The sequence below is a fragment of the Haliotis rubra genome, unplaced genomic scaffold (assembly GCF_003918875.1).
Source record: "Haliotis rubra isolate DU_JTF1 unplaced genomic scaffold, ASM391887v1 Scf706, whole genome shotgun sequence".
NCBI classification, from domain to species: domain Eukaryota; kingdom Metazoa; phylum Mollusca; class Gastropoda; order Lepetellida; family Haliotidae; genus Haliotis; species Haliotis rubra.
This window is the reverse complement of record NW_025767420.1, coordinates 222,263-237,305: the sequence shown is the minus strand read 5'-3', so window position 1 is coordinate 237,305 and position 15,043 is coordinate 222,263. Positions and strand designations below refer to the sequence as shown.

Below are 15,043 nucleotides of genomic sequence, written 5' to 3'. Positions count from 1 at the left end.
AGGAATTGTAGATCCTGTGTAGGTTCCAATTCCGATTTGAGATGATTTACTTACCATCCTAGTTGAGTGAGTAGTTTGATTGTAAATGTCAGTTGCCGTCTGAGTAGATTGGGATCTTGATGAGCTTGAATCCCATCGTCTAGGTAAAACGCACTGCGCAGAGCTTGATGATGTAGGTAAATGACGATGGGCTTTGTCACTCGAGTAAACAACCAGGGGGCCGACGATATTCCAAACAGTAGTACCTTCCACTGGTAGTGACGTCCGTTGAATAGGAATCGGAGGTATCTCCTTGAGTCCTGATGTATTGGGATGTGAAGATACGCATCCTGTAGATCTATGCTGGCTAGATAATCTGACGGACGGATGATCTGTCTGAGTTGTGGAAGATGTACCATTTTGAATCTTGCAGGGTTTCTTAGATAACCCTTGTTGAATTTTTTCATGTTGTAAATCAGTCAGAACTTTTCCTTGGAATTTTTCTTTGGAACTAGAAAATTGGGGAGTAAAAACCGGGTGTGACGATTTTTATTTCTTCAACTGCCTTCTTGTCGAGTAGAGCTGTAATGGCATCGAGTAATTTCTCCTTCTGATCGGTAACATAGTTGTACATCTGAGGAGTGCTTGTTAAAGGTGGAACCACTTGAAGTTCTATCTTGTATCCTCTGTGTAGTATCTGGGATACATAATCGTCTGGTAGAATTCCCCAATTCTTCCAGTAAAGTTGTAGGGGTCCACCCACTGGTGAGGGTTGTATGGGAACGGTTGGGGGTGGAAGACTCCAGTCCTTCAGACCCTGTCCATCAGCGTCTGGTACCTCTGGAAGCTCTGGGGCCGCTGCCTCTTCCTGAGTTTCCTCTGTAGTTGCCTGAAGGGTGACGAAAAGAGTCCTTCCCGGCTCTGGAGCTGGAGTACTTTTTGTCTTTAGCTCTCTGTATCCCAGCGTACTTAGACTTGTTGTTGTATCTCTGGGATGTATGGCGGATGACGTTGGCCAAGGTGTTTATGGTCTTGATCATCATCACCTCTCTGGAGTCTTGTGTAGCTTGTTTAGTACCTCTGAATCCTCTGCCTCTTCCGGGGTTACCTCTGGGAGCTCCCGGTGGGGCGACGAAAAGAATCCTTATATCCCTTGGAAGTGCCATATTTCTTGTCTCTAGCTCTCTGAATTCCTGCAAATTTAGATTTGCCAGAGTAGCGCTGTGATGTCTGTCTGATAACGCTGGCCAGTGTATCGATGGACTTGATCATCATGACTTCTCTGGACTCCTTCGTAACTTCTTTTGCCACGTCCTCAATCTCCCCTGCGAAGATATTCGTTGCTGCCCATGGAGCTCTGAATAACGGTTTGGTGAACTTCTCACTCCATTTACAAGATGATAGTAGACCTTGCCTTCTTAGCAGCGTTAATCCCGCCGATGTAGACGCAAATGTTCTGACATGAACTGTTGGTCTTTCCTTTGAGTCTGTAAGGCTGAGTAGATCATCCGATCTTCTTCAGATGTTGAGTTTGCAAACTTCGCAATTAGGATTTCTTTGATGGCTCTTGATCTGGCTAAACCAAAGAAGGTACGTCTAGTGGTTGTGTCTAGTTGAGCTAGCTTCTTGTCCTCCACTTTATATAAGTCCTGATGCAAGCGTCATTGATGAGTTTATAGTTTTCATCTACTTCTGGGGCCTTCATGAATGGTTCCATGTGGTGTAGTGAAAATCTCTTGGCATTAAAAGGTGGAATGCTTTGACTTTGATACTTCGTTGCCTTCTTGAAGGCTGAGCTGAGGTTGTCTGGGACGTCCAATACAGGGTCTATCGGTGGCAGCGTCAGCGTGTCAAAATCGTCGTTAGACATCATGTATGTGTATGCTTCATTATTCTCTTTAGATGGTGATGCAAGCTCTAAACCATTAACCAAATGATTCCCCCATCATCTTCAGGTTTAGATGTGTCTTGTTCTGAAGATCGTTGCCGTTGGTCCTGATCTCTAGGTGGAGATCTATGAGTGCCTTCCTGGAGATGTGGTAGGTGATCTGTATCTGCGTGGCGACGACCATGAAGACCTTCCTGAAGACCTGCGCGAAGGTGACCTGTCTCTCTGTGAGCTGCATGCCTTCGTGAAGGTGTATATTCTCTTCTACGGGGCGTTCCCGCAGACCTCCGTTGATTGTCTGAGTCCAAGGATGAAGATGATCTGTGATGCCTTCGCGAATGCTCCTTGTCTATTGCAGGAGTTCCTTCATAATTGTTGCTTCCTTCGCGAATGCCTTCGCAGGTGCTGTCTCGACTGTTGTCTCCATGAGTGTCTTCACGAGTGGTTCTTCCACGAATGCCTTCGCGATTGCCGTCACGAGTGTTGCTGTCTTCATGAACGTTCCCTTCACGAACGTTCTCTTCAAGCAGGTTGCTTCCTTCATCCCGATGGGGTGTAGACGATGCTCGTCCTCCTTGCAGATTCGGCTGCTTCTCCGCAGTCTGCTCCTGAGCAAACCTTCGTTCCATCAGGTCGTAAGTTGACTGCCTGTCCTCTCTGGTATCTGCAGTCTGCGTAGATAGGACGTCTGATTGCGTTGATATAGTTGATATCTGCTGGGTAAACTGCTGCATAAAGATGCCCGGGTTGAAGGTCTGCGCTGATAACTGATGCTGTTGTACAGATGACGCCACATCTGACAGTGCTGAGGTGTCATCTAAGGACTGCCTGTCCTCTCTGGTATCTGCAGTCTGCGTAGATAGGACGTCTGATTGCGTTGATATAGTTGCAGATGTCAGTGTAGAAGAAGATCTCGTCTTCTTCCTCACTGGTACTTCAGGGATGAGGATCGGCGGCTCATCGTAAATGTCTGCTTCGTCTGATGGGTTGATATCTGCGGCAAAGGATCTCGACTTCTTCGCTGCCCCCACTGACGACGTGACTGTAGACTTGTCTGAAGACGGCTTAGTCTTCACAGCAGATGATGTCCTAGTCCTCTTGGACTGCGACGAGGATTGTTGAGTCGATGACGATCTTTTCCTAAGGCTGGAAACCTCATTCCTGTGCTCTGAAGACGCCACCGGCAGCTCACTGGAATGATGTACCTGGACAGACAACAACCCACGGTAATAAACGCATTCACCCTGTTGAGACATGACTTGTCATTGTCGCCTCAACTTGTCCTTGGCACGTCTATGAACAGAATATAAATAATTACAAAATTCAATTTAAGATAAATGTTGACAAAGTTTACAGCGAAAGCTGGAAGAACATATAGAAGTGCAGTTAGGACATAAAGAATGCGGATCAGCAGCTGACAACCGAAACCTGCAAGAAATGCAAGTGTTCATGAAATGTAAACAAGTTGAGACATGTTGTCAACAACGTGAAAAACGGACAAATTTAGAATAAATTTCATACCATATTGTTGGTAAATCCTTGATAAAGCCCTTATACAGCCTAATTTAGTATAAAAGCCTAAAATTCAAAGGATATATGCCGTATAGGGGACACTAGGGCGAAGAAGGAGAGAGTGACAAGCATGGCCGATCATGTGACCAACTTTTGGCGCCAAAAGATGGGGGGAAGGGAGACAACTGGCGTGGGTGATTTTACGTCCACTTTTTCTGAAGGGAGCTTCAAAAGGGGATTCAAGTGTTCCACTATCGTTCGCAAGAAGAAGAAGACAAGCAATTAAGCATGAGTCAGGATAAGGAAAAATATAAGATTTAAGTGTATGATATGATAAAACAGTATAAATAACGTCAATTTTACAATTTTAATTGATTGTTAATCTAACATGGTTTGGTTTTGATTTAATGTCTTTTCCTTTGGTTTTCAGCATATACGAGGTCAGAAGGTTTACTGGAGTAGTAGTTGGCAAACCAAGTGTGCTGCAACTGTGCTTCAGAACAAAGACACCTTTATGAAAGGTTCCCATACACACAATCGTCCAGTTGAGCCAGGTTCACTTCAGCAGGCCCAGGTGAAAATAAAGGTAAGTCGTTAAGTCGTTAAGATGTTTTGTTAAAATCCTAATTAACATGTGAGAGGCTTAAATGCATTGTCATTGAAGTGACTAACTAGCTACTACTCAATTAACTGATAATGGGATTAAATGAATGCTTATGTAATAAGATGATTAACAAGAACAGATGATTATTGCTTCAGCTAATCTTGATTCTAATCTGTATTTCAGGTGAAGGAGACAGCTGTGTCTAACCTACAGGAGTCTGGTCGAGTGATTGCTGAGCGGGTTACAGATGAGCTTGCGGGTGACAACCCTCTTCCAGGAGGCATCATGGATCCAGACACTCTGGCAAGGATTGCCAACCGCTGTAGGGAGAAGATTTGGCCTAAAGACCCAAAGAACTTGGATTTTGAGGTATTAAGTGCATAAAGTACTTAAAAGTAAGAAAATTAATAGTAATAAAATAAGATGCAGATATTAACTATATAGAGAACCATGTTTACATCGAGTATTTTCCTTCAGCTTGTAGATGATTTCCTGCTGGAGAATTTCCTATGCGGTGACATCACAGTGAAGGAGGAGCGCCATCTTCTATTTGCTACAGAGAGGCAACTCTCCCAACTTTCACATGCACAGCATTGGTTTATAGATGGTACATTCAAAATTGTAAAGGACCCATTTTATCAATTAATGTCTGTGCATGCTTTTCTGAAAGTTGAAAAGCAAATGAAGATGGTGCCTCCCTTCTTTGCTGTGATGTCATGTAGAAGGAAGCTGGACTACATAAAGGTGTTTCGCCAGCTGCTGGAGTGCCTGCCCAACCCTCCTCAAGTGAAGGTCATCACCATGGACTTTGAGTCTGCCACCTGGCTTGCTCTAGGTGTCGTCCTCCCAGGCGTGAGGGTACGTGGATGTGTTTTCCACTTCACTCAAGCCATTTGGAGGAAATGCCAAGAGTTGGGACTTCAGGTACATGTACTACCAATATATATGTGTACATGTACTTCCAATGGTAAAATTGTAGTAAATCTCAACAATTTTATATAGAATAGATTATGATAATGTAACTGTTACAAAAGTTGTCACATGACACTTGAATTCTTATAATATGCTTATTTAATTGCAGAAATCATACAGGACCAATCGTTAAGAAAGTCATGGCCCTGGCCTACCTCCCACCCAGTCATATCAGACCAGTGTTCCTGACACTGGAGCAGAAAGCTGCCACCCAAGGCCTCAAGTCTCTGTGCCAGTACTTTAACAGGCAGTGGATGGCAAACAGCACATTCCCTGTCAGCAGCTGGTCTGTCTTCAACCAGACAATAAGAACCAACAACCATGTTGAAGGTAACTTATCATATATCGTATCATATAATATATCATAGAATCTAATAATCATTTACATATAATTCTGTATTCAGGCTGGAACAGAAGGATGAACAGTAGGAATGGCGAACGCACTCTTGGCGTGTACAAACTCATCCCTGCTCTACACAAGGAGGCTAGGCAGTTGGATCTACATGCAAGACTTTTGCATGATGGCAAATTGAAAAGAAGAACACCCAGCAGGACCCAGGAGGAGGTGTTTGCTGCCTGACGGCTCTTTAAGAATGGAGACATTAGCCCGATGGAACTGCTGAGCTTGTGTTCGAGGCTGACAGGAGCAGCCAGTGTGAAAATTGAATGCGATCTGTTGAAATGATGACTTAGTGTGCATTTGTCATAATCAAATGACAAGTGTTTGGATACTGAAATGAAATATTATAACCATTACATACATCTATTGTTTGTCATTGTTTTCTTTCTAACATTCAAAAAAATATCTATTAAAAACAGGACTAGTATGCATAAAATATACATTGTATAGATGTATAACCTTTACTATAATAATTTTGAAAAATGTAATTTTCTGATTAAAATTGATATTTTATATTTATCCTGACTCATGCTTAATTGCTTGTCTTCTTCTTGCGAACTGTAGTGGAACACTTCGAATCCCCTTTTGAAGCTCCCTTCAAAAAAGTGGATGTAAAATCACTCACCCCAGTTGTCTCCCCTGTGCCCATCTTTTGGCGCGAAAAGGTCACATGATCGGCCATGCTTGTCACTCTCTCCGTTAGTTCGAGCCCGACACTTGGATTTGCAGGGAAATCCAGAGTGCCATGAGGGGAGGTTGGGAGGGCTAACCTCATGAGTCAGGATAAGTATAAAATATCAATTTTAATCAGAAAATTACATAATTTTCCTTATCCTGACTCATGCTTAATTGCTTGTAGAATCTGACGGAAACGGTGGTGGGTCAAGCCACTCTGGATTCTCTGCTGATTTACGTCCTTATACCCCCTTGGGAACTTCTAGTGGCATTTGTCCTTTCTTCCAGCTTCCTCTGATGAGTGAGGGGACCACAACTTGTCAGATTTATCCTGGAAATCTTCTCCTGACATTCTGTGTGGATTTATACAACTCCATCTCTTGATGCTTGCATCAAGTGGAGAAGTGACCCTACTTCGTGTACAAGTAAGTCCTTACAAGTACACGGTCTATCACTCATGCTAGCCTGTCCTAGACGTGCGCATGGACTCTAAAGCTGTAACTCTGTTGAGTGTTGGCTTTTACAAGTCACGTGACAAAAAGGGTGAGATTTATCTCAGCGTCTTTGAGGTACCGTCAATTGTTGTGCTACAAGAGGCCCAAACTGGTGGATGCCGGAAACGTCCTCTGTAGCCATGTCTCTGAGGTAGTGGTTGGCAAACACCGTCTCCAACCTCAAAAAAGCAGCCCTCCATTATTGTCGAGATGGAGCAGTTTCCATGCAGAGCTAGTGTTGATGCCAGTGCTCTGACTTCATGAGGATTGGAGGCTCGTGGAGGATCAAGTCCTGCTGCTTTATAGGCTTTCAATATGACGGCTCTCATCCATATTGATATAGTCGTACGTGAGACCTCCTCTGAGAGTCATGTCTTGTGCTGACGTGAGAAAACTGAGTAGGCTCTGCCAACTTCGTAGTGGTAACAGAGAGAGTAGTGCTTGAGATACCATGGCTTGTATCTAGACCCAACTATCCTTTGAGAACAATGCGATTCTGCGGTGAGATGAACATCTTCCCAAAAATCTGCTCATATCCTACGTTGTAGGTACCCTTGCCATGTCCGTAATGGCAGTGAAGCAAATATGTCCAGTTCTGGCATCATGATTTGAAGTTTATTTCTTCAATCTTCCGATAATATGCCAAAAGGACTTGTCATCAGAATCGCCACAAGTGCAGTGATGATGCATAATTCATCGTCTCTAGATGTACTGGAATTGCCATCGCTGTGAAGTCTAATTATAGTAGACTGGCTGCCTCGAGCAGAAATCGTCAAAAGTATGTTGCTGCAATTCGTCAGATTACCAATCTTCAAACTGCTGACAGGGAAGGTCCTTATGACCCGTGAAGATGGTCAAATCACGCTGAACCCTGCTAACTGGACTGTAAATGGAGCCTTCCTCCCACGTTGAAAAGTTGTTTAAGATTGTAGATAACTTCCTGACACGTGAGCTGTGCCTGACTTCTGCACAGGGCGTTGTCTCTCATGGACCAATCAGATTGCAGCATTTCATTCATCTCAGATTCCCGCGATGTGACGTCACCGGTGTTGCAGGAAAAAGATCCTTGAAAAATATTGTGCAGTCGTTGATTTCTCTCATCAACACTCAGCTTGTCCGTAACTTCCCGGAATACACGAGTGAACACGTGTATAGCAGGCTGAGTGGAAACACGCGAAAGATTTCGCCGCGTAATACCGATGTAGGTAGACTGTTTCCCTGGCTGTTGTGACTTTCTCTTCTTCACTGAAGATAATGCAGTCGTCATTTTATACAGATGATCAGCTGAAGTTCCATACTTGCTTAACGTTGATACTTGTAGACTGTAGTCATCAGTCTCAATGAAGCGCCTTAAAATAACCGATTGTGTTGAATACACAAAAGTTATTGTAGAGTTGATACTTCACTACGATGATTGGAAAAAACGATATCACGCTGAGGACTGCGCAGTGCCAATGCTAGGCCAGTGATAACTGTTAAGCTATCCCCTTCCTCACAAGCTCCCTGCAATGGAAGTCGTTGATGATTTTGTAGTTCTCGTCTATCTCTGGGGCCTTTGTGAAGGGTTCCATATGGTGAAGAGAACTTCTTAGCGTTGAAAAGTGGTATACTTTGACTCTGGTACTTCGTTGCCTTCTTGAAGGTTGTACTGAGTTGTCTGGTACATCCAAGACAGGATCGATGGATGGAAGGGTGAACGTGTCAAAATCGTCGTTAGACATTATGTACGTGAATGCTTCATTATCCTCCATAGGTGGTGATGCAAACTCCAATCCATTAGCCATCCAGGATTTAATCTCTGTATCGGAGAAAATAATTCCACTATTATTTTCAGCTCTAGATGCATCTTGTTCTGAAGATCGTTGTCGTTGGTCCTAATCTCTGAATGGAGATCTATGAAGAGGTCTGTGTGAAGGCATTCGTAAATGCCTTCCTGAAGATGCATTTGGTGATCTATGAGGAGACCTGTATCTGCATGGTGATCCATGAAGATCTTTCTGAAGACCTGGCGCGAAGGTGATCGTGAGATGTATGCCTTCGTGACGGTGTATATTCTCTTCTATGGGACGTTCGCGCAGGCCTCTGGTGATTGTCCGTATCTGAAGATGAGGATAATCAGCGATGATTCGGTGAACGTGTAGTTCTCCTTCACGAATGCTCCTCTTCAACTACAGGCTCCTCGTTGTCCAGGTTGATAGGTTCTCGTGAAGTTGTCATAGCTGACTGTTGAGATCTATGTAAAGGCCTGTGTGAAAGCACTCGCGAGTGCCTTCCTGGTGATGCATTCGGTGATGTAAGAGGTGATCTGTATCTGCGTGGTGACAACCATGAAGACCTTGCCGAGGATCTGTGCGACGGTGACCTGTCTCTGTAAGATGTATGCCTTCATGAAGGCGTATAATCTCTTTTGCATGGTGTACGCGTAAACCTCTGTTGATCGTCTGAGTCCGAGGATGAAGATGATCTGCGATGCCTTCGCGAATGCTCCTCGTCTGTAGCAGGAGTTCCTTTATAATTGTTGCTTCCTTCGCGAATGCCTTCGGTCTCGCAGGTCTCGGTTGTGTTTCCATGAGTGTCTTCACCAGTGGTTCTTCTGCGAATGCCTTTCACGAGATTCGTCACGAGCGTTGCTGTCATCCTGGGCGTTCCCTTCACGAGTGTTTTCTTCACGCAGGTTGCGTCCTTCTCCTGAGCGAACCTACGTTCCATCAGGTCCATCATCTGCTGGGTAAACTGCTGCATAAAGATGCCCGGGTTGAAGGTCTGCGCTGATAACTGCTGTTGTTGTACAGATGACGCTGCATCTGACAATGCTGAGGTGTCATCTAAGGACTGCCTGTCCTCTCTGGTAGTTGCAGTCTGCGCAAATAGGCCGTCTGACTGCGTTGATATAGTTGCATAACGTCAGTGTAGAAGAAGATCTCGTCTTCTTTCTCACCGGTACTTCAGGGATGAGGATCGGCGGTTCATCGTAAACGTCTGCTTCGTCCGATGGTTTGATATCTGCGGCGAAGGATCTCGACTTCTTCGCTGCCCCCATAGACGACTTGACTGTAGACTTGTCTGAAGACGGCTTAGTCTTCACAGCAGGCAGCGTCCTGGTCTTCTTGGACTGCGACGAAGATTGTTGAGTTGAAGATGATCTTTTCCTAAGGCTGCAACCCTCAATTCTCTGCTCTGCAGACGTCACTGGCAGCACACTGGAATGATGTACCTTGACAGACAACAACCCTCGGTTATTAACGCATTCACCCTGTTGAGACATGACTTGTAATTGCCGTCTCAATTTGTCCTTAGCACGTCTATGAACAGAATATAAATAATTACAAAATTCAATTTAAGATAAATGCTAACAAAGGTTACAGCGGAGGCTGGAAGAACATATAGAAGTGCAGTTAGGACATAGTAAATGCGGATCAGCAGCCGACAATCGAAACCTACAAGAAATGCAAGTCTTCGTGAAATGTAAACAAGTTGAGACATGTTGTCAACAACATGAAAAAACGGACAAATTTAGAATAAATTTCAAACCATATTGTTGGTACAGCCTAATTTAGATTAAAAGCCTAAAATTCAAAGGATATATGCCGTATAGGGGACCCAGGCGCGCTCTCACAACCGTCCACTAGGGCGAAGAAGGAGAGAGTGACAAGCATGGCCGATCATGTGACCTTTTTCGCGCCAAAAGATGGGCACAGGGGAGACAACTGGGGTGAGTGATTTTACGTCCAATTTTTCTGAAGGGAGCTTCAAAAGGGGATTCAAGTGTTCCACTATAGTTCGCAAGAAGTAGAAGACAAGCAATTAAGCATGAGTCAGGATAAGGGAAAATAAGATGCTTTTATTATTATTATATTTATATGCGGCCCTTTTGACTAGGGGTCTGCGGCCCTTTTGACTTTTTGATGTGGCCCTTTTGACTTTTTGATGCGGCCCTTTTGACTAGGGGTTTGTGGCCCTTTTGACTTTCTTGCGGCCCTTTTGACTTTTCCGTTTTGCGGCCCTTTTGTCATGCGACCCTTTTGACTAGGACCCACTTGGAACGAGCTTGTAGTGCTCATGAAATGTAACAGACAAAACCAACCTTGTGAAAAATATTGTTAATGCAAAAAAGTGTTCCAGAATTGTTTATGTTCGATTATGAGAAAACATGATCGATTGCTTGGTTGTTTAGTCACTGCGACCAATCTTCGATTATTTCAATTAATCGGACCACAACTTGTGGAAGTGCCTGACTCTGTGGGTGTGGGTTTGAAATCCCAGATGGGACTCAACCCAAAAAGGTACTAGAATTTGTACTTTACTAAGAAAGTGTAATCACAAATATAACATATGTTACATGTGAGCCAGAAGTAAACACAGGCAAGTCGTTAAGTCTAGTATCTAATGATGTATACCAAAGACTGTGCCGTACTGATCGTAGATGTTTGATTCATATTCAGAGGTTCGTCACACTAGGTGGAATGACGAATGTGGGTGAGATCAGCAAACTTTAGCGATTGTAGAACTCATAGGATCAAGTTCAACGAAATAATGTAGGTTCGGAGAACACTGTATGACCACTACCCATGATGAAACCGAAAGTCTGGGGATCGGCGATCTGCTGGTATGTGTCCGAAGGATGTAAAACTCATCTCAAGTTTGCCTTTGTCTGATGTCTCGCGGAATTCAAGGGGATCATCAAGTTGTGAGGACCGGCCGCCACTTGACAGTTCGAAAAATGTGGGTTCGCTGCATCTTTCCAGTTTGTCAATGTGGGTTCTGAGGACCAGTACCCGTAATGAAACTGATGGGTCGGGGAATAGGCAATCCACTCAATGCATCCGAGTTTTCATTCAAAAATAGTTTGAGGGCATATCTAGAAGTCGTCTTGATCTGATACATTTGTGAACGCTCTTCACAGACCTCTTGGTTTTCTTAGTTGAAGAAGGGCAGAATTTTTCTGACTGGTGTCTGGAGTCACGGTCAACAAGGCGCAGTTGCAAAATCCAATGCAAGACGCATGAGGATCCGGAGTTAAAAAAATCTGCTTGTAATCAGCACAATCTTTCCATTCTTTCCTTTTAGACACAGATGATGATGTTAAAGTCTACTCTAAGTCAGTTTATTGACAGAGTTACAGCATGTCAGCACTGCAGTGCAAGAAAGAAGACAAGAAAGAGAATGACCACACAAAGGAATCACACGATCAATCAGAAGACAAGCTGCATGCTTCACAGGTGAGTGAGTGAGTGAGTTTTGTTTTACGCTGCACTCAGCAATATTCCAGCTATATGGCAGCGGTCTGTAAATAATAGAATCTGGACCAGACAATCCAGGGATCAACAGCATGAACATCGATCTATGCAATTGGGATACAATGACATGTGCCAACCAAGTCAGCGTGCCTGACCACCTGATCCCGTTAGTCGCCTCTTATGACAAGCATGGGTTACTGAAGATTAATTCTAACCCAGACCTTCACAGGTCATGCTTCACAGGAGCTGCAAAGCTGTCCAGATAAGGGAGCAGCAGGGGTGTGTTAAGGATAGAGGTTCAGAGAGGCCCAAAACTTCAGTTACAGTTCATTTCCATTCATTTGCAAAACCTGAGAGAGAGAGAAGTACAAGACGTGAGATAGGATAAGTTCAATTTCCCTTTACAGTAAGTTTGAATGATATCCTTCAAGTAACACCCCTGGGTGAGAAACCCATGTGAGAAAACTGGTCTCACACATATGTGTGAGATCGATTTCTAATCCCATGATTGTCTATGCCATGGTGATGACCTAGGGTCAGGTTATGATGGACTACTTTCCTGATTAAAATTCATTTATAAGTTACTCGTGCTTCAATCGAACAGAAACCTGTTACTCGTGCAAAAAATACCTCTTTACACCTACCTGTTATTTTTGCGATTGCAACAAAAAACAGGTATTTATACAATGAGTCACAACTAGAATAAATATAACATGAATCTTTTTATTTTCTAATTCCTTTTATTAAAACTTTTGATTTATAGTCATGAATTCAAAATGGGTCAAAGAATGAGTGATACCTGTGTAAACAATTACATGTATGTGAAAATCACCGTTAGAGATAAAGCCCTTGATTTCCCTTGATTCTCTTCGAATATTCAAAATGTACAACACTGGTACTTTTACTGGAGAGATGCGACAAGTGTCATCTTGCAAAAATACCTGACACGATAACGTCAGTGCCTGTCCATTGTGAGATCGATTTGCCTTGTTGTTTCTTTGATGCATTGATGAAGATGACATTTTTCACTGATAAACATGAAGACCCACTTCCAGCTCCGAGATACTATGTGATTCCAATGTTATCAAATTCACTCATGACAATCAGAACCAAAACATACTCGTTGAAACAATAAACAACATGGTACGTTTTGCAAGGCTTCATGAGTGCAAATGGCGGCACACGTCCTTTCTATTCAATCGAACATGTACAGGGCCTAGATTTTCGAAGCTCTCTTAGCGCTAAGATAGTCGTAAGTTAATGTTATGTATGGCACTTACGACTATCTTAACGCTAAGAGAGCTTCGAAAATCTAGGCCCAGGAACGGTTGATCTACACATAAGTCATTGGTCAAGATATTCCTCTGCCGCATGATAATGAAAAGTTTATGTCTTGATAACTTACAGGATGTAATCAACTCACATTTCATAATGAAAACTCCGTAAATTCCATTACATTCCAAGTGGCACTTTCTGGCTCAGGAAAACGAGAAGGATGTGGCGATGAAGAGTACTCCCCCATTGATAGTGAATGTAACCTCAGTAATGTCACATTCAAGCACACTGGGTGCACCTAATTACACACACTCAAACGTTTTGGCTCCGGATAAATGGGAGAACATTGAACGCAAACTGGTACACAAGAACATATCCCCAATGTGCAGAGATATCCAAAACAATCTTCCGATGACGACAACCACCAAGCGATAACGATGACGTCACACGCTCAAATATTTTATGCTTGCAAGAATTAAAATCATCCACATTTGCATGGTAACATCATCGTTTTAGAGGGTTTAATTAATTTTCTGTGATCTTATCTAGTTATCATTATCACTATTGCCTTGATGATGCGAAGAGTTGGCAGAAACCTATTTGTGGAGGGTCACCATGGGGATGAGTAGTGATTAGGAAGCCAAGTGACGTCACTCATTCAGAAACGTTGTGTTGTGTATTATTGTGCACCTACGAAGAGAAAACATGAAATTTGAATCTATTCGACCATAAAATGGTGCGATTTTATGGTGTGTAAGAAACAGATTACTGTACTCGTGTCTGTCAGATACCATTTATCTTACAACTCATAAGATAAATGGTATCTGACAGACACTCATTTAGTAATCTCTATATACCTGTCAGTGATTTACACATACATTAAATCATTCTCACATGCAGTTAAATTATTCTTAAAAGATTTCATGCTTTGAAAGTTACCTCTTTCTCCAGTTTATCTATCAGTTCATCATATTCTTTCTTTTCCTTTTTCTTTTTTTCTAGAAACAGTTTAGCCTGAAATCTTCTGTATGATGTTTGAATTGTTCTTGCAGCGTCATCCTCCCTGGTCCATACTTTCTCCTTTGGCTTGGCTTGCTCTGTTTTCCTTCCAGTTTTCCCTTTCCCTGTTGAGGTGACTGGCTTTTTCCCTAACAGAACAGAACACATTGTCACTCATGTTAATTACTTTCAGATTTAAGTTTCAAAATCAAATCAGTTGTGTGCTTTTGTTTTATTCATAATCTGTTGCATATGGGAAAATAAATTCCTAAATGTACTTTCTTTTATAATAACCTGTCATATAGGAATATGCTGTGATCTGGACTTTCATTTTGGCATCCTTGGTGTGAAGTTGCCTTTTTATGGTGTACAAAATCCACCTAATCCCAACAATAATGCAATGCCAACGTTATATGATGCAACAACATCCCCAGAACTTTGATGAGGGAAATCCAGAGTTTGCATGGTTCTTCGCCCGTTACTGAAACCACTCAGAGGCAAGCTATGAAAGAGCGTATATCATAAGAGGAATGGCACTAACCTCTACACTCAGATTATTGAAGGAGGGTGAAAATGCCCCCAAAACATGGATGTACTTTAAGACAAGCTCCCATTGACACATGTTGATGACCTACCCTGCATTTTGGATAGAATGGTTTTTTTAATTCTGCAAAAGATGTGGAAATAAGTTTTTAAAAGTATTGTTTTCCTGGTTTTCAAGGCTCAAACAGCATATATGGCATTAATTGTCAATATGTGTCTTGTATATTCCTATATTAACTCTATGCTTGTGAGGTGAAGTGGAGTTATCTCCACTTATGTTTATTTTGGTTCATTCAGTTGGACATTTAATATAAGATTTGGGAGCACCTTTACAATTCAGCACCACGACTTCTTGTGAGGACATTCTCTGCTGTGGGTCACGTGTTTCAAAGACAAACAACCAGTTTGTGTAAATCCATCGAACGCAAACTCGCGACCTTTGGATTGCTAGCCAGACAGCTAACT

The 15,043-nt window shown here is 42.8% G+C and overlaps 1 protein-coding gene across 1 annotated transcript in view; it reads right to left on the bottom strand.

The window, feature by feature from the left end:
- The window catches only part of LOC124259008 (IQ motif and ankyrin repeat domain-containing protein 1-like), a 227,146-nt gene that overhangs the window by 148,780 nt on the left and 63,323 nt on the right, over positions 1-15,043 (bottom strand). Inside the window, exon 2 of the mRNA XM_046693074.1 lies at positions 13,976-14,184. Coding sequence (XP_046549030.1) covers positions 13,976-14,184 — 209 coding nt within the window. The remainder of the gene's footprint in view (positions 1-13,975; positions 14,185-15,043) is intronic.